We start from the raw sequence: 26,990 nt of genomic DNA, 5'->3' as shown, positions 1-26,990 counted from the left end.
GTTATAAACTTAAATATTTGAAATTTGGTTTGGGATTTTGTGACTACAAGTGCATTTTTGTGTGAATTTTTTTTTTCAGTCTGTCGAAAAAAAGTGTCTAAAACACCTCGATTTTTGAATATTATTAACTCCTGCCAGAGATTAATCGCCAAATAACTCGCCAAGGATGATATGATAGATTCACTAAAAGTGCTAAATTCAAAGTGCCAAAAGTTGGTATTTCGTAAATGTTGTAAGCCAATGACATGTAAAGCGTTCTCTGGCAGGACAAGTTTATTGCGAAAGAGTTTAGAGGGAACTACTCCCGCTGGTTGTGTATGTTTTTAACTTAGCGTCTAATTTTGTAGATGTCAGAAGACTGTGAAGGACCATGGTGTACTGAAAGCTTATAAGCCAGATACACAGCTACGAGACATGAGTATTACTTTTGTCTTGTGGTCTTGTTACTCGGCTGCGAACCACAAGGTCCCAGGTTCTATCCTCGCTCATACTAATCCGCTACAATGGCCTGACGATGAGACAACTTATTTTGATTCCTATATATCGAGATGGCCCCGTAGTGATCCTGTACCCCTGACAGAACTGCGAAAGTTGTAATCTACCTGTTAGTGCAAGATATTGTACACTATCTCCATGCTGTTGTCCGACATTCTGAATGCCGCTTCACATCGCGTAGATATCGTAGCAATGTTGTTCTGCATTTTATGTTAATGGAAGCCTCCCTACGTGTTATATTTTTATTAATTTTAGACCCCTTTATGGTTCCCCTTGGAAAAAACTATCTTGTTGAAGTACTTTTTCCAATGCAGATTTAACAAATTCCATAGATTTGAAAATAGGTTTAATAAAAGTAATTTTTTTTTTATGTGAAAAGTAATACTTCAGCGAACTATATCGATGAAAAATATTATTTTCAAAAAATTGAATGTAGCAAATAAATTACAAATTATACTCATTTTTTCAAAAGATTTTTGATTTATTGGCATTTTTTAATCCCAATAATCTAAATAAATCCCAAAGAATGCTTATGTTGAATTCTTTTTAATTTACATAATTTTCCCATGAACTTGTTTACCCCGCCTCCTGTGCTAGCTTCCATTATCTTCCTTCGTGCAATCTTGGTAACTATAAGAAAATAATGACGTTCGAAAATCCATAAATTTGCATCCTAAAATTTATAAATAAACTTGAAATATAATTAAATTGTTCCATCTTATTATGGGTAACGAGTTTTAGTGATAAACCAGTGATCACTAAATAGATAATAATTAATGATAGAACCATCAGTCAAGAAGAGGCCTTCCAACTATGTTAACTCAACGTGATCAGAGATACAAGATACACTATCCGAAAGTTTGTAAAGAATCCATGTTTGAATATCGTAAAAATTTATCAGAATTTAATGAAAGGAATCATCGATTTCACCTATAACTCCGACGTGCTGTTATCGGTTAACTTACATGGGTTGTTTAAGAAGGCAGTTTTTGTATGCGTGCGAGGAGAAGAAAACCCAGGTTTTCTTTTGTGAAATCAGTACTACATTTTATTGGAATCACGTTATCTTTGACAATGAATCAAATTCAACATTTTTGTTTTTGATAAAACATATGCTGAAATAGAAATGAAAAAAAATGGAAAATGAATCTTAACAGCATAACTGGACACGGTAGGTAAAAAAGACCTTGTGAAGCGCTGGGTACATGGCAGCATCATGACTAAGTTGCTTGGTGTTCTCTGATGGAATAAATGATTGTTCTTTTTATTTAAATATTTCTTAAAACTTTTTAATCTACCCGGAAAATTAAGTATTGAAAATAATTTTTAGCAGAAATCTTACAAAGCTGTCGGGAATATAAAGATATCTTACTAAGTTACTGAACATTAGATTATTCAGTAATTTTTGAAATTTTATGAAATAGTCCAATCTTATTGTCAGACAAGATTTTGAATAGTTTCTGAAAACTTATTAAAAAAAAAACAGACTGTCGATTTAATTTTTTTTTTTTTATAATTGTGTTAGGAATATTTACATATATTTCCTGTTGCACAAAGTACTTAACAATATTGTTGAAATATTTTCTCGATATTGTCCGTCATCCAAAACATCAAATACCTTCATGGGGATATTATACAATTGCTTGTGCTAATAGGGTGTATAAGAAATTCCATTATAAAATAAATTTTACGATGATTGTTATTTCAATAAAATAAGAGTCCAGTATGTTTTTTGGGGCCTTTGTGCATAAGACCTTAATAAGGACCTGTAGAAGATATGAAAAATAATATTTATGTCGAAATTCAGATTTGGAATAGTATTATTCTTTTCGTGCGTTTTATATTTCCAATAGTTACAATGCAATCACTATGGCGTTGTGACGGGTGTGGGTGGGGATGACTAGATGCCATTCTTAGAGGCCTCGATAGAGACCGATTCTTAATTTATTTTTGTCACTTTTTGAAGCCAATTCTAAAAAAGTAAAATCATGCCTTGAGTGCCATTTCATAATGTTTGAAGACGAAAATATTTTATTATATCTCGAGTGCTTCTTATCCTCGATACGCCACTGGTCGCTTTATGTCGAATTTGCAGGCTAGAAACCCATTTCGCAGGTCCATCGAATGCATGCCATATTTGTAATCAATATGCAAGCTTATTTGTGACATGTCTCAGGCCTATTCAATCTCACGGAAATATTCTATAGAAATTTAGAGATGGAGAAGCCACTTCGTTTTCGTCATCTGTTCTTGGTTCAAGTGAATTTGTGAGACTGATTTTCAAAATCTATAAAATTTCTAATAATTAATTATGAAATATATTGAAAACTAAAAAGAAAAAAAAAATTAAAAGAAAAAAAAGTTTGTAAAAGCAGTCCTGGTAATTTTCCTTTGGACTGATCCCAATCATTATCAAACACTATATTGACACCAGATAGGGGCGACAACGCAATAACGCTCTGTAAATAGTAGTCATATTTGGCATCAGATCTTGATGCGTTAAAGCTAGTGATATGCTATAAGGGAAAATATTACAATCATTTATTTCTCTACGAAAATACAATTTTAAAAAATCTAACTAAATATTGTGAAAGAAAATCGCAAAAGTGTGAAGCGATGAAACACTATTATAAATAAATTAAACTGTAATAAATATTTATAAAATATTTAAACATTCATTAAATACAAAATGTTATATAAATTTGGAGAAAATTCCAATTAGTCTGGAGTATTTTGCATATAGGCTCTTACGATTTTGTTTTGGCACCCATATTTTTGATTAAAAATTTATTTTTAGACTATCATATACTAATAAAAAGAATCCATCTTAAAATTTGTTTAATGTTTGTTGTTACTGGTCCTGTTAGAAAATTTCTTGCTATCATATGTACGACAATTAAAATAACATGCTCTAATAATTTGATGGAATTATGGCCATGAAAACACGTCAAAGGAATCTAACAGGAATTTATAGCAAATATCACCAATACTGGTCGTCAAAGGCGACTTGTATTAAAATATACGAAAGAGAATACAAGAGAGTCCAGTCCATTTTTATTGCTAGTCCTCTGAACTTATTCATTTCATGGACATAAAATTGGTTAATCTACAACTACTTAGTCTTGAAACGGCTATTTTTGTTCTCGTTTTTGTCAGATTTCTTTTAATATAAAGGGGAGAAAATGGAATGAACAGTTTTCAATGAGAACTCGCGCTTTCAAACGTTCTGTTTTGTTGCTATGGTAACCCAAACAAACCCGAGCGATCCAGACGAAAGCATGCTGGTTCCGCTATGGTGGTCTTTCGGAAATTTTATGGAAAATTTATTTCATTAATAATCATAGTAATATGTTATTCAATAGTCGAAAGCAAAATCATCCAAGGAGAATTAAGAACAAAAGAAGTAAGTAAAAAATAAATATTTAGTTACAATAATTTATATTTGATAACTTGATCTAACATGGATTATGACTGTTTAGGAAGAATATGTTCGATTCGCTATGTTTAATATGTATAAGACTTGTGCATAAGCTAATAGAATGCATATTCATAACAAAATATTTCCATTATTTGGTTCATTCTATGAATTTGCTTATACAAAGTCCAAAGTTTCCAAAGCAGTTTATTCTGTGTATTAAAATTATTATGAACATTTTATGAGTATAATATTAATTGTATTGTTTATTATTTGAAAGAAAATGTTACTACTCAGGTTCGTTGGAACGAGGTGAAAAAGGTTAAAAGATTTTATGAACAGCTTATCAAATAAATGCTTTTATATTCCTGGTGAATTATAATCGTCTGCCGAATAATATTATTTATCTTAAAGTCATCTTATTTTGTTTATTTCATTATAGCGCTTTTCAATGAAAAAAAATATTTCAATAAAGAAATTTTAATATTTTTTATGTATTGGTTATAAGTTAGAGTATAAGTTAATTTAAATTTCAAGAAATTAAGTAGGAAAATATTTTTTTAAATTATTTTTCATACATTCTTTATATTTATTTATATCGATTTATGCAATAACTACTCAAAAAGGAATTTAAAAGGCGGAGCAGCTTGGAATTAAAAATACAAAGAATAAATTCAATTTATTTTGGAGATTCATAAAAAGTTTTAACGATTAAATGATCTGTTTATAATGATTTCTAGTTTATTATAGGCTTTTATTTAAATAAACTACCATTAAAATGATCATTTTAATTGCATTGTTTTATTAAGAAATTAATATTAAAGCTTAGACAAAAAAATTTAACGAAGAAAACGAGTTTAGTAATCAAATAAAAAAGACGGTAGTTTGAAATTAACAACAAAAATTGATCAGTGGGAAAAATTATTAGGCAGTCTTTTCAATAAAGAACATATATATACTTATAAATAAAAAAATAACTCTAAGTGTTGTATTTAGTAATCAATGTGCTTAGAATTGTAATTATGCTATCAAAATAATCAAATATAATCAATTAGTATAATTATATGTGTGAATATCACTTTAATGCATAATAAACTGAGGGAAAATTATATTATTTCCATGTTGTTTTTTGTTAAATTTTATTTCCAAGTGCAAATGTTACATAAATAAATTTCAAATTGAATATAATGTTTTGGCATTTTTTAAAAATATGAATAAATTGATGTTAAACCATCACAATATTATAAAACAAAATAATGAATATTATATTAAATAACTTGAAATCATTGTAAATAAGATTTTATCATTACATATTTATTGGCATGGAATTTTAATATTATTTTATGCTTAAATTCCGAATTTGGATTTTAAAAGTAAATTAAATAGCTTAAATTTATTGTTGCAAATATATTTTAAACAAGAGATTCTAATTTTCATTTACTAAAATCTTTCAGACATTTTCTTTTAAAACAAAAATATCAATCCTTTTCCATCCATTGAAATATTATATTGTTATATTAAAACATTTACAAGATATATTTTGGTCGAAAAGTATCATTTGGGAAAATTCTATGCGCATAAATATTTTACTTCAGAAAGAGTGTTTTTTTTTTTTTTTTTTTTTTTTAATACAGCAATGCGCAACTTATATTTACTTTTTTAATACAGCAAAACGCAACACTTGCATAATTCCTTTTTTCTTACATATTTTATATTATTTGTGAGAATATTTATGTAATAATATAAGGGAAAAATACTTGAATTAATTTATTAATAATGATAGCAATATGAATTCTTATAATTATAAAAGAAGTTTATTTTTATGTAAAGTTTATTTTTATGTATTTTAATGTTTACTGATGAGAAAACGTAATAATTTTTGAAAACTTGGAGGGAAAAAAACCCTATTCCGGTGAAAAAAAAATACTGTAATGATTACACCAATCAGGAAATTCATATATAGAAATTCGGTATGTTGTTTGGAAAAAAAAGTCACCGTTTTATAATGTGAATTATTCAAATTTTTCAAACGGACGTAAACAACTAAAGAAAAATGGTAATGGAAACATTATTTTTAACTCAAGCTGTTAATAACTTATTTTAATTTAATTTACCATTTTAGTAACTTTATGAAAATATATATGTTTAACTTTTTTATCTAATTTATTACTAACATGTTTATGCTTTTATTTATACTATTTGTAATATATATATATATATATTATTTGTATTTATTTTTTATTATGAAAACATGGAAAAGATAATCAGTTGTAATATAACAGTGTTTGTCGAAACCATGCAAAAATTATTTTAAAAAAACTCTTTCAAAATTAACCATTATTAATCAGTTAATAATTTTCTTTTTAACAAATAAAGACACTTAATTATTACGATAACATAACCAGTTTAAATGAATAATTAATATCTCAATATATTATAAAAACTAATTAATAATACTTTAATTTAATCGATAATGATTCTAATATTTCAATGTAAGTATACACTGTAATCTCAATACTTTATTATTCAAAGCCTTTGCAGTTTTTTTTTATTTGCAACTGGACTAGAAACTTTTAAAAAGTTATTACCTATGGTACTCCTCAGCCCTCCTGTCCTAGGCAGCTGCCTAGTCTATTAGAAATAAACCATTGTTAAAAAAAATATTTTTTAAGAGGAAGTTTAATGATTTCAAATTTCCCTTTTTGGTGAGAAATCAATAAATGTATAAATAGTTCCAGCTATACAAATATTTTTATTCAGAACTGTTTCATTATGAATATAGTAATTACTATGACTATTTTTGTAGAAAAAGATCTCCGTAACTGGCGAAAACGATTTCTCTCATTATAAATATTAGTCATTTTTTGGCGACCAGTTGAATCAACAGCATTATTTGTTGCGAAATATTTCAGTTAAACTTTTGGTCTTAATGATTCTTCAAAAAATTTTTAAATTCAATTTATGCTGTACATTTAATTCATCCTAATTTAGAAGCCTGCTTCTCTTATTTGTGCATTGTGTTAAATGCTTGTCTAATTCTTTGTCATCCAATTTAATATTTGTGTTTTTAACTGAAACGAAAAATGATATAAGTTAAACTAATCTAATAGCTTGCTTACTTAATCTAAACATTTTCTTAAAATACATGAGTAATAAATGAAATATTTCTATATGGTTTGTGCGTTCTGCTAAATATGTTACAAAATTAATGCAATTTTGTAAAAGAATTTCGTTTACTTATTCAATTAAAGAACAATATTCTATAATAAAGAAGCAAAAATTCAAACTAAAAGAGCAATATTATGATTTTATTCACTACATAATAATGATATAGGAAAAAGCAACAGTGTTTGAAAATGGGCGAAGTAATTTTTTTTTTAAACAGTTACTTTAGTTATGAAGTTTATCCTTGACTTTAGTTTATGATATTCTTAAAAAGGTATTTCTAAACTTCAAAAATGGGATAGATTTTTATGACGTGTTAGTATAGTAGCCCTGCACTTGTTCAAACGTGTTGCTGTTGGTGAACATGGATGCTTCAGAAGGAGAATTGCCTGATCTGATGTTTCCTCAGGGCAATTTCAAAGTTATGAAATCCATCCCCGAAATTGTTTTTAAATTTCAGAATGACTATTCATGTTACTAAACTAAAGCATATTTATTTAAGTTAATCGTTGAGATAAAATATGAAACAATTTTAAAAAGACGATATTTTAAATTCTTTTTTCCTATTAAACAATTTATTAATTCAAACAAATTTTTAAAGGATATTTGATCCTCTAGTCTAAAACATCTTAGCAGAGTGATTATGATGATTTAGACTTATGATAAAAATATTACAAGCTATAATGATAAAATATTATAGAAAGATTTCGATAAAAGTTTTAAAATATTATAAGTTTGATAACTCTATAATATTTTTAAAAAATCATTTTTAATTATAGCAACGACAGTCATTGAAAAATACATGAATATCCTTGCAAAGGTATTACATATGAATCAATATCTAAAATAACGAAGAGTATTGCTGAAAATATTTTTAAAAATTTTGAAAAATTTATGTTTAAAAATAAAACTAATACCACAGAAATGATAATTTTTGTAAAAAAAAATTTCAGTAGTGTAAAACTGATTTTTGTTCAAAAATATGCTTTGAGTTTATCGAAGAAAATCTTTGAAATTTCGATAGATTTTCATTTGTGAATGTAGTTTGGATTTTGAAAAGCCTTCCTTAGCGAATATTTGCCGAATTTGTAGTTTCAAATCGAGCTGTCTATTTTCCAGAATATTTTGAGTTATTTTGAATCTTGTACGCCGCATGGCACAATTTACGCTTAGCATGCCATCCTAAAAGTATTATTATATGAAATTCTATATTTTCATTTAATTCCATATCTACATATATGTTTAATTTCTGTAAAGTCTTCTATATATAATTTCATATTCAGGATTTATCGATAAAGCATTTTTTTTTATTTTAGCATTAAATTGTGAGTCATTAAACATGTGTTATATTAGTAACTTAATACTTGTTTTATTCATTATGCACATGAACCATGACTTTAGTTCCGTCTTTGGCTCAAAATTGATAGCCATTGACATGGCTCTGGGCTTTTCTTTAGATCACCAATTAATCGGTGAGATTTGGCTTCTAGTTGATAGTCGTAGCGTCATACAGTACTTAGAAAACTGGAGGAATATTGTAGACCAGAGAGGCATCCGTGTTTTTGAAAAATTAAAATTGATGTCCAAGTCCTCCTCTATACATTTTCAATGGATACCATCTCATGTAAACCTTAAATATAATGACATTGCCGATAGTCTGGCTAAGAAGGGTTCATCCCTGACTCTGAATTCTGCTGAGCCCTTAACTTTCCAGGAAATGCATTCCAGAAGTAAGGCCCTTGTCAACTCATCTTGGAAACTACCACCTTCCCATCCTTGGTACCTTGGCTCTGGCCCTGGTGGTGCTCTGAGCTTTGGCGGTGCTAGACAAGACCAGACGGCTCTGTCTAGATTTAAATCTGGCCACATCAAGACTCTTCGGTTCTCCGGTGGGAACAAGATCTTCCCCATCTGCACAAAGTGCAATTCAAGCGAGGCCACTGCTGAGCATTTGCTTCGCTGTATTGGCTTTTCCCGGGAGAACCTGCTTCATAGCCCCAATAATGTCCTTGATGGTTTGAAGGCGAATGGTCTCATGGACCTGATCTGATTCCGATCAGGGGATTAGAAAGAAGAAGAAGAAGGCATGAACCATTCTAATGAAGTAAACTTAAGCATAGTGTTATTAAACTTAACTGCCGGGTCCATTGTTCTTCTAATTTTCACTGAAACCACTATCTTATTTCTCGTATAATTAACTTCAAATTAAGACAGAAATTTGAGTACCAATATTCTAGTTAACCTACACCTGTTATTTCCGCTGCATGCATGAACTTTCCTATTGGAAAGTCACAAGACATCATAATTGCATGAAAAACGTAGCTGTTCGATCCATTTAATATATAAATGCAAGTTGTCTTATATGATTCTGTCATTTCACTTTCTGGTTTCTCATAAAATTGCTCAACTGATTCTAGTATTAAAATAATCCGGCGAGTTTTATTCGCCATCCAAGAGCATGTTAAATGGATGGAAATGGGAAAAAAAATCAATTAAAATATACTCTTTCAACATATCGGATGAATTTAATACATTCTGACAAATAATTTTAGAAAATAAAGTAAAGAAGTAAAAATTTATTTTAATATTGCCAAATTAAATGAAAACTTAAACTGAATCTTCATTCTTTAGCTTTCAACAACGGAAGTAAAACATGTGATTAAATATTTATATTCACAATTAAAATTATATATTTCGGGAAGTTATGAATAAAAAATGGCGAAATTTAGATTAATTTTTAATTAATTCAAAAAGAGTTTTCTTAGGTGCACATCACCACCTTCTAAACTATATTTAGATCAAATTCGATATCTTTTGATCCAACGGTTGTCCTTGCAGATCGCCAACAGATACATTCGTATTTGCTGTTATTATTAGTACATATAATGATGGTATAGTAATTATAGTATAGTTTAATATTAGTATAGGTAATAGGTCAATGATGCTGCGTATCATTAATTAATTCTTTTAAATATTCTGTCATGGAACAGTGCAAACGGAAGATGCTACTTCGAATTGATTTGTAATTGCGTGAGTTGAGACCATTACGAGTGGAAGATTTGATTGCATGTTACTTTTTCAAGCGACATCAAGCCGTTTAATTGTATCAGTGCTTCCGTGAATGGTTTTTCGTTCAAATGAAACGGCATAGATAAGTTCTGCTGCCTATGATTTCCTTTGTTAGGGATTGTTTGTTGTCACACGAGCTCCATGGTGTTTTCTGATATAAGCAGTAAATATTCGTGGAATTTAAATATTTGTCAAAATGTATTTTAGGAATAAGTTTTCATGATCATGTGCTATCATGATTTTTGGGGGGGGGGGTAGTGAAGTCGATTAAATTCGGGAAGAGAATATAAAGAATCCTTTATTACCGTTGCCATATACTTGAACACAACTTTTATTAGAAGAAAGAACATAACTGCTTTTAGAATTGTTATTTATGATTAATTGAATTTAATGGCATCAATTAGGATGAATAGATTATCGACATTCGTCGGTATATTGCTTTTCATGAGTGTTTCGAATCTCCACCTTTTTATCATTGATGATTTTTGAAGTATTATATTAATTCTGATTATTTGGCGTTAACAGTCTAATAAAATTTTCCATTAAATCCAATAAAATTTTCACTTTTTCATATACGTAGTATAGGGAAAGTGTAGTAATTATCAAAAAATTCGAACTCGAGATTTCTATGTTTAAGATCTGTGGTGAATAGCATATAAGCCAGTTAACAACTACGCTGCACGGGCAATTGCTTTTGTATCCTGGTTATGTTACTGAACTGCGAACCACAAGGTCCCAGGTTCTATCCTCGCGCATCTCAATCCGCCAAATTGGTGACCCAGACGATGAACCTTCGTAACAGCTGTTGTGGCGCCATCTACCCGCAACCAAAGTCGTCAGATTTACTTGATGCAGCAACCCAAAGTCGTCAGACTCACTTGAAGCAGTAACCACACACGTTCGCCATAACGCTTGGCGCTATTCAACTGGGTACAGGCCCGTTAGACAAGAGCTAAATACATCACCACTCAACAGCCATATTGTTCATCTCACTTCTGACTTACTGGAGGGAGAATCTGTTGTTAATCTCAAATAAGCCAGTTAACAACTACGCTGCACGAGCAATTGCTTTTGTATCCTGGTTATGTTACTGGACTGCGAACCACAAGGTCCCAGGTTCTATCCTCGCACATCTCAATCCGCCAGAGATCTCTCAGAATTCGGAAAATACATTTTTCGAAAATATCCGCCTGTCTGTGACACAGATAACTCAAAAACGCTTTGACCTAGACAGATGAAATTTGGTATATGGTCTTTATACCGAATTTGCAGATATTTTGAACAAAATCCGCCATGAGGAAGTTTATCAGTTCGGGTGTTCAAATATAATTTAACGAGTTAGCTACAAAATGTAGTAAACTAGATAAATAAAATTTGATTCACAGAATTAACATCTATAGTCTAGTCACTTTCCAAATTTTGGGCCAGATCCAACATGGGATGAACCGTCTGTAGGTCTGTACTCTCAGAAACATGGAAAAGTGATATCTAAAAGACACAGTGACGTAAATATATCAAATTGGTATGGGATTTTGTGACTACCATTATAGTTCAATTTTGTTTTCAAATTTTGTATCAATCGGTTGGGAAAAACACATCTAAAACACAATTTTGATTTGTGGATACCATTAATCTCATCCCAAGGGTTAATCGCCAAATATCTCGCCAAGGATTACACAATAGATTCAGTAGAAAGGATCTATTTACGAAATTGGTTAATATTTTGTAACTATTATACGCCAATGTGATGCAAGGCGTCTCTAGGTTATCTTAATTAGAAAGAATATTTCAAAGTTTAGGGGTGACCACGCCCGCTGTTTTCTTAAAGAACTATTAAGTGTCTGAGCTAAAGAGTTTTTAAGTTACTTTCTCATGATACTTATTATCTTTTATCTTAAAATTTTATCTCTCAAAAATGCTACTTCGAACCTTGAAACTCACACACACACACACACACACACACACACACACACACACACACACACACACACACACACACACACACACACACACACACACACACACACACACACACACACACACACACACACACACGAATCTAAATGAAATCTTAATTAATTTCCCAATTTGTATCTTAGTTTAGCCCATATTAGCTTCATTCTAAAATGTCATTTAGTTCCTGATCCAGTTTCACCATTTTTTAAAATTTAATTAATGCAATAGAAGCTTTGTAAAATTGCTGAAATCGGCAAGCTCCCACACTCCGAGTGAAGACATAAAAATTTGTCTATCTAATCAAATTCTTTTAAAAGGTTACCATAATTCCCTTACCTAAATCGACACGTCTAAAGAAATCCCTATCAGAATCTTACAGTATATAATCATGAGGATAAATATTTTGTTGGCTCTTTTCTCTTTTCGCTCTTGTGCAGTGCTGTAGATTGACGTGCCTCGTCGCTTCTTGCTTTTTTGTGCATTAATTATGCCTTCCTGGATGGCTATATATATAATAAAGGAATTTAATATATATTAAAAACAATACAACGATTGTTTCAAAAAATTGGTAAGGTTACAAATATTAATTAGAAGTAAAGATTAGTTATATATATATATATATATTAATGGGAAGGTTCTTTCACTCATAAAATTTTATGGAATTAACTTAAAATAAAATTAGAGCTAAAAATGTAGCTCTAGATAAAATTATTTAATTAAAATGAAAGCTAATTTTTGTTAGGATAGTAATCAAAATGATGAATTATCACAAAATATTAACAAACAATGATTATTTTGGTTTTAAATGTATCGTAAAAAGAATGCAGCTTTAATGAAATCATACACACACACACACACACACACACACACACACACACACACACACACACACACACACACACACACACACGAGGGAGGATATGAGAGGGATACAGACACACACACGAACCTAGAAACTCCATGTTTCTTAAAATTATTTGCAGCCAAATTCAAGAGAGAGGATATGTATATGCTACATTCATTCTAGAGGGATACACACACAAAAACACACACAAGAGGGAGGATATGTATATGCCACATTCATTCTAGAGGGATACACACACAAACACACACACAAGAGGGAGGATATGTATATGCCATATTTATTCTAGAGGGATACACACACACACACACACACGAACCTAGAAACTCCATGTTTCTTCCAATTATTTGCAGCCAAATTCAAGAGGGAGGATATGTAAATGCCACATTCATTCTAGAGGAACACACACACATACACACACACACACACACCAAATTCAAGAGGGAGGATATGTATATGCCGCATTCATTCTAGAGGAACACACACACAAAGACACACACAAGAGAGAGGATATGTATATGCCACATTCATTCTAGAGGAACACACACACACAAGAGGGAGGATATGTATATGCCACATTCATTCTAGAGGAACACACACACACAAGAGGGAGGATATGTATATGCCACATTCATTCTAGAGGAACACACACACACACAAGAGGGAGGATATGTATATGCCACATTAATTCTAGAGGGATACACACAAACACACACACGAAACTAGAAGCTCCATGTTTCTTCCAATTATTTGCAGCCAAATTCAAGAGGGGGGATATGTAAATGCCACATTCATTCTAGAGGAACACACACACACACACCAAATTCAAGAGGGAGGATATGTATATGCCGCATTCATTCTAGAGGAACACACACACACACACCAAATTCAAGAGGGAGGATATGTATATGCCGCATTCATTCTAGAGGAACACACACATGAGGGATGATATGTATATGCCACATTCATTCTAGAGGAACACACACACACAAGAGGGAGGATATGTATATGCCACATTCATTCTAGAGGAACACACACACACAAGAGGGAGGATATGTATATGCCACATTCATTCTAGAGAAACACACACACACACACCAAATTCAAGAGGAAGGATATGTATATGTCACATTCATTCTAGAGGGATACACACACCAAACGATAACATTTAAAGTGTTTTTCATCAGTCTTCTTTAGAGTAATAATTTGGTTAAAACCTCCCATGGGTTGGATATAAAAACTCTTAGAAGTATATATGTTTCACTTTTCCTTGCGTACATATCGTACAATTACATGCAGGTGGAACTGCAAGTATAGCGGTTAGTAATTCTATAAGTAAGCCGCAATGAATGTCATGAAAAAGTTTTTAAAATCTGATGAAATTCCCTTTTGCTTGGAATATTTCGTAGCTTAGTCTTTTACGATTTAGTTTTCACTTCCAGATTTTTAGCAAATAAAATTTCTTCGTGATTTTTTTTAAAATTTTTGTAATTATTTTTTAAATTTAATGTTTTAAAGTGTTTCCTTTTATTTCTTTCCATAGAATTGGGCATTCATAACAAGATTCTGCTTCTTGTCAGAACTTGGAATGTTCGAATATGACATCGAATATCCCAAGGTATGTATATAAATTTTCTAAGAAATAGAACTTTTTGTTATTTTTCAATGATAACAATTCTTCGCTTTAAATAATGGCGATTATTGTCATCAATTAATGAGTCAAAATAATGAGGTATTTGAGCCCTCTGATTTAACTGATTTTTTATAAATATGTTATTAATTATCATTATTTATTGTGAAGTTATGAGTATTCACAAGAGCACAAAAAAAGGAAAAATTCATTAACGGATTAAAGCAGAAAAGAGGATTAGAGCACACACAAAAAATAAAAAATTCAAAGAATATTCCAATAAATGTTCTGCAAAATCGGAAAATCATCGCTGAAAAAATAATTGGTTGATGATATTGGTATTTCTGAAAGAGTACAGAACAAATTTTTATAAAATATGAAAAAAAAAAAAAAAATGCTAAGTCTGGATGGACTAATCCCATGGCATTAAAATTCTTTTTTAAAGGAAAAAAATGAAGAAATATAGGAAAACTATTGTTTCGGAATCATATAATATTTTCTAGCAAATATGATGACACCATAAAATTATTATATAATTTAACTGAACACTGTTGACATAAAGAGGTCAAATACTAAAAGTTTTATTATTTGCAACTGTCAGACTCATTTCTAATGTATTGTAACTTTCGAATTTGATAGACGTTGCTTTAACTTGAATTTATTTTCCTGTTGGTTATTAAGTGAAAATTACATAAAAATCGCATTAGTTTTATATTGTATATGTTTTCTTCTTTTAATTGTTTTTTAGCTTTTATATCAAAATATTTACGTAGAATTAAATTTTTGAAGGAAGTCACAAGATAAGATTACTGCAATAAAAAATGATTTATTCTTATCTAGCAGTTAATAACTCAGATATTCATCTGAATACTAGCACCAAAATTCAAACTAGTTTTATGTTGCATCAGTCACAGCGAAGGAGAAAAACAGAGGTCTTACTCTCATAGACGCTAATGGCAACTTTTTTAACACTGCGCTTCCCATAGACAGTAGCGCCACCAACTTCCCGAATTGAACTAACCGGATTACGTCATCGTGATGTCATCACGGCATGAGAGGATGCCTGTCGCCATGACAACGATGTAAAAAGTTTTTGCAATTGCTATCGTTATTTTTTCTAAATTTTTATCATGTTTCGACAATTATGAAATTTAGCAGCAGCCGTAATTTTTTTTATGCATTGTTAATTTAGAATTACTATTTAGTCATCAATGTAAGGAGTCTCGACTTTTTTCAACAGATTGGAGTAGAGTTTGTACTTAATTTTTAGATATCAACGGACTGAAATTTTAAGCTAGTTTTGCTTCTCATTCATCTGTGTGAATAATCCACTCCATGACTATTATCAAAAAATTCTAATCCAGCATTCTTTTCCTCACTATTTGAGATTCACTTTTTGTAGAGAACTAATAATTTAAAGCATGTGAAAATTTCATTTAAAAAGGATTAAGTTTATTTTAAATAAAATCATATTCTTTTTTATATATATAAACAGATATAATTATCTCTTAATAAGATAAATAATTATCCCTTTTGTAGATAATGAATATTTTAAAATACGAGGATAAGAAAATTTAAGAAGTATAAAGTATTTTTCAAATTAATTCTTTCTTATTCTTTTCTCAAAAATTTTTTTTGTTCAAATATAATTTTTAATAAATTTACCCTAGGAAATTATTTTTTAAGGATATTAATTTAACTTCGTATTATCTATTCAGAATATATTAAAGTAATAAATTCATTTTTTCTAATTTCTCATGCATTTTTTTGAAGATATAAAAATTTATGGAATGTAATTATGGTAAAGAAAATTCATTTGTAAAGTTAACTATCATTTTTTGTAACCATAAGAGAAAAAATGTTACTTAGCTTTGCACCAAACTGTTATAATAAATGTCAGACTTAAGATGTTATAAAATAAATTTATTGAGCATACATAATAAAATATTACAAATAAGGAACATTCCAATTAAATTGGGTTTCAAATCACAGTTCATCATTTTTACTTTGTTTTATCATTATCCTAACAAAAGAAAAAAAATTGCACTTTCTCCTTGGCTCTTCATGATTATCAAAAAAGTCCATGTTTATATTGCACAAAACACCAGCAAATTATTTATTCTTTCTTTTCCATAAAATAAGTGGAAATTAGTCATAAAAAATTCATGTAATTTTACAAAATATTGAAATACATCATTTACTGGCCAGTTTAACTCAGATATAATATAATTATATTCTTTCAAATGCAAAAAAAAAAAAAAAAAAATGTGTGATTATCTAAGATTTTGACTTTATCTACTAATAATTTTTAACATAGAATAAAGAGGAATCAGAGAAATGTTTGTTACACACTTTGACATTCCTAAAGATGAACCTTAATTTTTCTGGTGGAATGTTCCATTTTAGGACTGAAAGCCATTTTTTCTATTTGGAAGATACAAAAAATTTATAATCAACACAAATCACATTTCACCAAATTTTAAAGTACAGTTATACGAGTTCAGATATTAATCCATATGATGAACAGTATGTATTGGCTGAGAAAAAGTAAAAACAAAAGTTATGCAAAATGTTCCATTAAACGAAAGTTATGTAAAACGAAAGTTAACCCGCATATACATATCAAGCAAATATACAAATTGCCTAACTGTCCTCATCTAGAAGAATTCCGAATAAAACTTGTCCAGGAGTTTCACATAAAGAAGATTCTAATTTTTGGACAGGCATAGCAATCCGTAAAAATATAAAACACACACACAGAGAAAAGGTTACGTATACAAAATTATATTTAGGCAAAATATGAAAGATAAGACCAGGAGCAATGAGAACTCAGGGTCACAGGGATGAACAAAAAGAACAATAGAACAATCAACACGAGGAAATCCAATATGTCAACCAAGTACGACAAAATAAAAAAAAATAAATAAAATAAAATGAACCTTCTCTTAATTACTAAAATATTGATTCATCAGATTCTTTTTAATTCGTAAAAAATTATATGAAAAAAAGTAAATTTATTTGTGCGACAAATTAATCCTCAGTGTTGCTAAAAAAGAATTTTAATTAAACTAATATTTTTAAGAAGAATTCGTAAACTTTTTTTTAAATTATCGTTTGCGTTCTTACAAAAATCGTTAAGATGAATCATTTAAATTTAATTGTACACGCAACATGTTAAAATGGGATTTTATGAAAATTTCGGAATTGTTATTAAAAAGAGAGTTTCAGATTTGCCTATGGAAGCCATTAAGAAGTGAATTCTTGGAAGTTTGACTATTTTTGAAAAAGCTTTAAAAAAATTTTAATATGATAAACAGAAAATTTTTGGCTGATTTTATAGAAAAGAGGTCATTTGGTAGTCGCACATGGGTATGCATTCTACCTTGGGAGGAAAAATATTTGACAACTGATGATTGGAAGTATGATTCTTGCTTAGTGTAAGAAATTCTTACATCTGAATGTAATTTTTTTAATCAGTTTTCAGGTCACTATGTTTGACATTATTTATTACTTAAGTCGACTGATATTTATCGAAAAAATATTTATAGAAATGTATCATGATTATTTTTATATAATAGATTCTTATTCTTACATCTGAATGTAATTTTTTTAATCAATTTTCAGGTATTTATGTTTGACATTATTTATTACTTAAGTCGACTGATATTTATCGAAAAAATATTTATAGAAATGTATCATGATTATTTTTATATAATTGATATTCGTTAAACATTTGGATCTAGAACTGATGTGGAAAAAAAAAAATTTTGATGCAGATCACCGCCTTTTCTTTTGTTGTTTTAATTTAAATTCAAAAAACTTTAAAATGCTTTCACATTTTACGATTTATAAATGGAATGGTATGGAAGAAAGCCTGTTTTTAAATGCAGTTTATCTGTTTTTATCTAACGCTTATTGTAATCTAATAAAACATCTAAGTATTCTCATTAGATTTCACCATTTTTAAGGTAAGAAGACATTTCCCAGCTTATAAACAATCATATTCTGAAATTACATTACTTCAATATTTTCGAGTTCTTTGCAATATTTTTTTCAGTTCTGCTCAGATTTTCCTGCATTTTTATCTATGTAAACTGTATGCATAAATAACATTTTTCTGCAAATTCATCAGTAATAACTCATATTCTTTGAAAAGGCGGAAATAAGAGAGCTTTAAAAGTTTGATTTCCTATAATTGTATCATTTATATTGCTATTTATAAATATTTTTTTAATTATGATTATTATGTAATTTATTTTTCTAGGAATTCAAAACGCAAAATATTTTGTTATATTATGATGAAAAAAATCAGTGGCCAGCCGTTTATAAGAAAAACAAGGTAAGCAACATTCATATTATTATAAATTAAGCTTCTAAATAAAACAATACCATGAAATGAATGGCCAAATCATGCAAATTAATAAAATTATAATTTCTAAATCATTATATTAAAGTATAGCAATTTAATTTATGATTCATTAAAAATAATGCATTCCATTTCAGTAGGATTTTAATTAAGGCAATACTAAATAAATCCGAAAGGAGTAGTCTCTCCCAAACTTTCTCGTATATTCTCTAATAAATGTACTTGTGGATTATTAACCATATACTAGTGGTTGGTGAAAAATATTTACGAAAGATCGTAATAGAGTGTAATCTTTGCCGATTATGGCCGGATGCGGTAAATACAAAAGTACTAGAAAATCGAATGTTTATTATGGTGCTTTTTTCTGAATGATTAACCCCAAAATTTGGCGCAGAATTACCGCTGTAGTTACAAAATCGCATATCAAATTTATACATATTTAAGTCTCTGGGTTTTGAATTATCGCTTTTACGCGTTTGTGAAAATACAAATCTATAGATGATCAACTCCTCGACAAATTTGGTTCTAAAATAAAAAATAAAAAAATAAATAAATAAATAAAGGGTCTGAAACAGGTCTATATTTTAGATGTTAAATCTGTATACCAAATTATATCCATTTAACTCTTTTCGATTGGTAATTATCGAGTTAACTTGCACCCGAAACAGCCAGCCATATAGACCTCCTCTAAATGAATTTCATTTACACAATTTGATAGAAATTTACAAATTTAGAGTAAATATCACACACCAAATTTCATCTGTATAACTCAAAACGTTTTTTAATCATATTCAAAGATGTATATAATTTCAAAAACATGTTTTTCGGAATCAGGAAGGCGTAAAATGGGGAGATTTGTCAAATTTCGAGTTCGGAATTTTTGACAATTACTATACTTTCTCTATGCTTATTTCGTATTCGATAAATATCGAGTCCATAGCAAAAATAGTGAAAATAATAGGAAAGTGAAAATGGCGAAATATGCATTAAGTTTAATGAAGGCGCATGAATATTTAAATAATATTTTTTTATCAAAAAAAAAAAAAAAAGAAAATGACAAAATCAAGCTCTGAACTATGTTGTATAACATCAGAAATGTTTCGGATGGATTACATGTATATGTAAAATCGAGAGGAAAATTCTTGTTAGCTTTCTTAATTTAGACCTTAAACTCACTAAAAGATGATTCCATCTAATGTTCTTTTGTTTCAATGCTTATTTTTGAGATATTCTTTATACACTTCACTTATCAATTTCTTATTGTCTTCTTATAGTACAAGATTTATTAAATTAACATTTACAATTCCATAGAGCGACAAGATGACACAGTAAATGAAGTACCTTCAATAATAATTGTTCACTAATAATAAATAAAATGATTCAGAAAACCGTCTTAGTTTGAAGTAAAAGATTAAAAGTCATTCTATTTATTTTTACTTATTATTAGTAAAATAAAAATTTCTTATTTTTCTTCGAACTAATATAGGAACGTGATGTTGAGGAAAACTTTTTGTATTTGGTGGAGTCATGCGAAATTTCTTAAATTGAAGTTTAAAAGGCCTTATTTTCGCTTAGTTATCACTAAATTGTTCGGCAAAAGTCACTAAAAGACCATTTCATCTAATCAAGTTTAATGTTATTTCTTATTTTTAAGAGCATAGCTGTTATTAAACCTTTAACATATGCACAACTTTTTCGTACTCAATAATCATACATCGTAACAACGATTTTCTCACGAAATATTCTAATCCCTAGGGGCACTGACTTTTATTTTGAAGTGGCCAAGGCTTCGTGCGTTATTTGAAACATTGGCACGAGTCCAAATGATTCTGCTGCATTGCAGAATTGGAGCATGCTTATGTAACATGCTTGAAAGATTTATATTTTTACATAATTAATTGTATTTAAAACGTTTACCCATTGATTGTCTATTTATTTGAATAAAATATTATATAATATACGGATTTAATTAGTAGTGTATGGGGTAAAATGAAAAATCCATAGATTTGATCTAAAACTTCATTTATTCCAATCGTTTATTTATTTATTTTAATTAATTTCATTTTATTTATTTATTTTACAATTTTTTTTTACAAATTTAAACCTTCCGTGTTGGTATTAGTCAAACGCTATTTTAATCTTTTATCCAACACGAGGGTGTCCCTCAAAGAAGTGTATTGAGTGTCACCCTTTTTTATACTTCATTTGAGCCAAATTCTTCATGTTTTACCATCATTTATTTCTACTACATTGTTTGTTGATGACCTACAGATTTCCTGTCAGATATCTAGTATGGTTTTAATAGAACGCCAATTTAGAAAGCTGCTAATAAACTTATAGATTGGTGCAATGAGAAAGGGCACCCATTCTCCTCTGAAAAGAACCATTTTGTCCATTTCTGTAGAAAACGAAACCTCCACCCAGAACCTGTAATCAATATCCGGGGAATTAGTGTAGCTGTTGGTGATGGGGTACGCTTTTTTGGAGTGATATTTGATCGAAATTCATTTACCTTCCTCATATCCTTTACCCACGGAAGAAGTGTGATCATATTTTGCAAGTCCTGTGGTGAATAGCATATAAGCCAGTTAGCAACTACGCTACACAGGCATTTGCTTTTGCATAATGGTTTAGTTACTGGACTGCGAACCATAAGGTGCCAGGTTCTATCCTCACGCCTCACATATCGCAACATTGGTGACCTCGGACGATGAACCTTCAACCTTCGTACAGCTGTTGTGGCGCCATCTACCCGCAACCAAAGTCATCAGACTCGCTTGACGCAGCAATCAAAGTCGCCAGACTCACTTGGCGCAGCAGCAACAGCAACCACACACACTCGCTACTCAACTGGGTACAGGCCCATTAGGACAACAGCTAAATACATCACCACTCAACAAGTCATATCGTTCGTCTCACCTCCGACTCACTGGAGGGAGAGTCTGTGGTGAATAGCATATAAGCCAGTTAACAGCTCTTCTACCTGAATAATTGTTTCAATATAATGGTTATGTTACTGGACTGCGAACCACAAGGACCCAGGTTCTATCCCCCGCGCATCTCAAATCTGCTACAGTCCTCTATCATGGGGAGCAGCTTGAACATCTATACTTCGCATCCACCAATCCATGATATTCTAACGTATTGATTATAGATACGAAGTATGGTTCTGAACCTACTAGTATTTTAAAGCAATTGATACTATATATTATACCACCCTTAGATTCTGTTCTGTAGCTTTCTGAACTTCCCCTGTGCACAACTTATATGTCATTTGTTACCAATTGCCGCTAAATCTGCGTTGCAAAAAGTTGTGTGCTCAATATATTTTCGGCCAGCAATGCCATGTCATTCATCTTATCTGTGACATGAATGCTCCTGTTCGTATTGACAGACTGACACTGTTAGTCCCTCTAATATCCGTCCTTTCTGCGAGAGGTTGAAAAGATTACTTGCCTATTCAGGTCTTTTAAATGTGCAAATCCATCCGATAGATTTTACATCTCTTCTACCTTGGGATGTTCCTCAAATTTCATTTCATTCACAACCAGAGCAGATAGAAAATCGCTAATTAGAAAACACTAATATCGCTCAGAATACACGGTTAGAGAGCTTGTTCTGTGATCAGTACTCTAAAGAGAAAATCAAAGCTCATAAGAACGCTTTAGCTTATATACTCTTCATGACAGGGTATGCAATTTTTAGTAAGATCGATTCAATAAGATCCATGGCGGATCTCGGATCCTAATAAATATATCGCCATAATTCTTGTAGTTTTTAATTATTTGCATTTATGATGTTAAATTTGCCACTGAACCATTAAGTGTGTCGCCAAGATCGGGAGTGAAGTTACTGACGTGATATTCATTATAAGTACCTGTAAATATCTAATCTTTACTATTAAACTTACTGCACAGGGAAACAATATTACAGATTTGTAACGATATAAAACTAAATAGAGAGAGATATATATAGCATAAGAGGAAGTTGATGGAAGAACGCCTCCGAAAGTTCTTTCTATACTCTTTTTCTTTTCATTATCCCATATTTCAATTTCCCATAGTTCTTTTCATAATCGGTAAAATAATAATTTCCGTTTTTAAAGATCTCTGATTTCTATTTTTAAAGAACTCTGATCTCCATTTTTGAAGATCTTTGATCTCTATTTTTAAAGATCTTTTTCCTCAACAGACTTGCCGGGAGAAGGAGTCAGTGCTGTTCGTGCCCAACGGTCAGGTGATCTACCTCAATGAGACGACCTTCCGGTCAGGGTGCTTCGACAGCACGGAGGAGGGCATGAGCGGATGGCTTCATTGTCACAGTCGCAGAACATTCCAATCCCGTCGGGAGAGATGGTGGTTCATCGCCATCAGCAACTGCGACGCCAACTTGGTGACACTTACTTTCGATTCATTTATTAAACAATTACATTGATTTTATTTCATTTCATTTATTAAACAATTACATTGTTCTTAGGCAAGTATCATACAAGCGCGAAGAAAACAGTCGTTCAAAATTTTCTAAAAGACAGATCATTTGATCTTGAATTATCACATTAAGCATTTAGTTACTTTTTTTTATAACAGTTGCTCAATGAGAAAGGATTTCTCAAACTTTTAAGCAGATGTTTAATTAAAAATTAATCAAAATTTCAATATTTTACCTCAATGTACGAGGATAGATATAGATATTTATCTCGCAAAAAACACTTTTACCTTACTTTAAAATTCAAAATATATACTTTTCAATGATAACAATTTTGTTTCTTTTTTTATTCAATACAACAATACATAGCTTTATTTTAGTAACTATGTTTCTTTATACTCACATGAGTTGAGGTGATATTAAATACATTTCTTTTGTATGCACATTATCGTTGCCATATAATCCAGAATAAATTGAAAAAGTGAATCAAAAATAGATGAATAAAGCCTAGAACATTATCATGTTACAACTTTTTGGACTAGAATTTCGCATCGTATTCAAATTTTTGTCTTCAACTTTTCATTTTTATCTTAACTTTTATGCATATCAAAATTTTGTGACACTTCTTTTTGCTCTAGGAGATGTAGATTAGATGTCTTATTGTATATATATATATATATATATATATATATATATATTTAAAAATCATCGTACTTATTTATTATTGTGTAAGTTTTAATAATATTTTTTGCAATGCACAAATATTTACGTTTACTCAATGACAATCATTTTTTGAAGATCACTAAAAATCCCATGAATTCTTTATTAATTACGTACGTCATTTTTCTTCGATGCATTGTACTCCATCATAGTATTCATAAATACATCATTTATATTCTTATTCATATTCTTATATCATTTATATTCTTATTAGTTACATTTTTATTTCTATAATAATATTTTAATATTGAAATATGTGTAAATGATAATGCTTAAAAATATATTACTTCAGTCATGATTTACACTGTTGAACGAACTGTTTCCTTTGTTGAGCAGTTTTAAGAAGAACTTACAGGTCGGGATAGCCTGGTTGGTAGAGCGTCGGATTCGCGTCCCTTAGGTTGCGAGTTCGAACCCCGCAGGCCGAAGATTCCCCGCGTGCTTGGTGGCTGACGCGCGTTAAATCTGTCGTGGTCACAAAGTCCTCCATGTCGAGAGTGGTACTGGATCAGGGGTGATCGTTCTCTGATTCAGGTCTAAATTACGATCTGTGGGTGCGTGAATGAAATGCGTTAATAAAGCCCGCCCCGTAAAAAGGGCTGTGACGTGTGTGTAGCTAAGTCGTTCTCTTGGCCCTTGATGGCGCTACTATAGAAACAAGAGGCGCTCCCCCTCAGGCTAAAATCGGCTGTCTTCGAACAGCGGGTTTGTCCATGGCAAGTGCCATAAGAAACAACAAGAAGAACTTATTTTTGTGTAGGAATGATGATAGTGTTTTTTTCTTTTGACAATATAAGCTCCAAGTAAATAGACAACATGAACATATTTTATAGTTGAAACTATGCTTGAAAATACACAATTATAACCAGAAATAAACTAAAAATACATATGCACAGACAGAAGTCCCACTTTATTCATTACTAACCTGGAATCTTGTAACTACCATATAACCAGAGAGGAAAAATTAACTCTAATCCCCAAAGTAAATTCCACTTTGACTTTTGCCCACTTTATTGAAGTAATTTCTTTTAGATAATTTATTTTCTCGACTAACCATGCACAGTTGCCTAGGCAACCGATCCATCCAATTAATCCATCTGCCTTGATTATTTCCTAATGTGTTTCACAGAAGAAATAGACAGAATAGACAGAAAGATGATATTGATCTTTTCTGGTTTTTTGCATCATTATCATCTGTCAGTGGGTTGAATAGCAAGGTTCTACATAGCATTTATAAATTTATCTTGCGGAATATAAAGGAAAATCATATTAGGTTTATGTTCGTCAAAAAGCGATTGCATTATTTTGTCTTTCCTGATAAATTATTTCATGTAACATATTCAGACTTTACGAATATCAAATAGTTCATTGTTTTTAAAACAATAGAGGTATGCCATAATAATAGTCAAATTTTAACTACAAATTATGATAAAAAAATTAAAATCATTCCGGTGTTTTAAACTGTAAACTCCTCTGGCTGTTCAATAAAAAATGATCGTAAATTAGTAAATAATAATTACGGGTACTTAACTTTAAAATGTTGATGTTTTTTTTTTCAACTAACTTTCTATTACATGCAGTGCATTGATCAGATTTTTCTCCAGGTTTCAACAGGCAATGCAGGAAATCATTTTTTATACATTCTTTAAGATCGCTTCAGGAGCTTTTATCCCTGCTTCTCATGATGTAAAACGCTTACCTCGGCGTATTTCTTCAAATTCGGGAGAAAAAAATCGCATTATGCTAAATCGGGGCTATTAGGAGGATGGAAAACATAAATGACCTTAATTTTTGAAAGATAATAATTAGTAATCTCGGAACCTGCCACGAAAAAGTGTTTGCAATATTCAGTTTTTCTATGGAAAAGCTCGTCTTTGCTCGTGTCTGTAAGCGTCAATCATATTCATTTGTTATGAGAAGTAATTTGCGAAAAAATGAAAATTTTTCTTTTTTCAACCTGTTTTCTACCATATCACTTAAGTAAAATATTAAAATTTTTTGAAGAAGTTTGATAAAATGTTCTAAATCGAATGTCTTTCTGAATCAATGGGGCTTTCTAATATGGAGAAATCTAATAGAATCATAATGACGAAATGCAAATGACTCCAAAATTCATATATGAGGCCCAATAGCTCGACCTTTATTTTGAGAAACTTTTACTTTATATCTTTTCAAATTTGTAATTAAGCTATGTTAATTTTTTCCAGGGGTTATTTCTGAGGTACAGATTTACTATGACCAACGATGAGCACAATTTGTGGTTTAAACATTTTTCAGCTGATGAATTGTGTAAGTAGTTTTATATGACTAACTATAATACATTTGTTTCATTCCATTTTCTATTTGGAATACAAACGAGACACATTGTTTTTCTCTTGAACTTTATTTTCGATCTGTTTAAATATGAGATTTTTGGGAAAACATATTAGAACTTACCAACACTCGAAACTTTCCCACGATTTTAATTTCCTCTCATGATGAAGGAAAAATAATAATTGGTGAACAGGTTTGGAATCATATTTGCTGCTAAGCTTAACAATTCGTCTTTGAATTCAATGTAATATAATTTGGATTTAATGTAACTTTGCTTGGATTTAATGTAATGTTGCAATGTTGCGCGTCAGAGTAGTCAACTATGACTTCTTCTTCTTGCGTACAGCCGACCAGACTATCCGCCCTCAAACACATCGAAAACTTTGAATCACCGGACGCCGCGGCAGCATAGGCCGGAACTAAGGCTGAATCTTAAGGGCCATCAACAGTCACAGTATAACTCTTTTCGTAGGAAGTACTTCCCATCATTGCAGGGGGTAAATAACACCAGTATGAGGTGGACTGATCATTAAATCTGGTCTTTAGATCAGTCACATGTTTGAGACTTACTTCC

General features: G+C 30.5%; 1 protein-coding gene across 1 annotated transcript in view; it reads left to right on the top strand.

The window, feature by feature from the left end:
• Positions 1–3,786: 3,786 nt before the first annotated feature.
• LOC129981245 (transmembrane protein 145-like) overlaps positions 3,787–26,990 on the top strand; it is a 59,596-nt gene continuing 36,392 nt past the window's right edge. The window contains exons 1-5 of the mRNA XM_056092010.1: positions 3,787–3,898; positions 14,506–14,580; positions 18,857–18,931; positions 23,150–23,350; positions 26,311–26,392. Coding sequence (XP_055947985.1) covers positions 3,788–3,898; positions 14,506–14,580; positions 18,857–18,931; positions 23,150–23,350; positions 26,311–26,392 — 544 coding nt within the window. The 5' untranslated portion in view covers position 3,787. The remainder of the gene's footprint in view (positions 3,899–14,505; positions 14,581–18,856; positions 18,932–23,149; positions 23,351–26,310; positions 26,393–26,990) is intronic.

This window comes from Argiope bruennichi, chromosome 1, assembly GCF_947563725.1.
Source record: "Argiope bruennichi chromosome 1, qqArgBrue1.1, whole genome shotgun sequence".
NCBI classification, from domain to species: Eukaryota; Metazoa; Arthropoda; class Arachnida; order Araneae; family Araneidae; genus Argiope; species Argiope bruennichi.
Note: the sequence above shows the minus strand (reverse complement) of the source record. Positions and strands in the feature narration are given on the sequence as shown.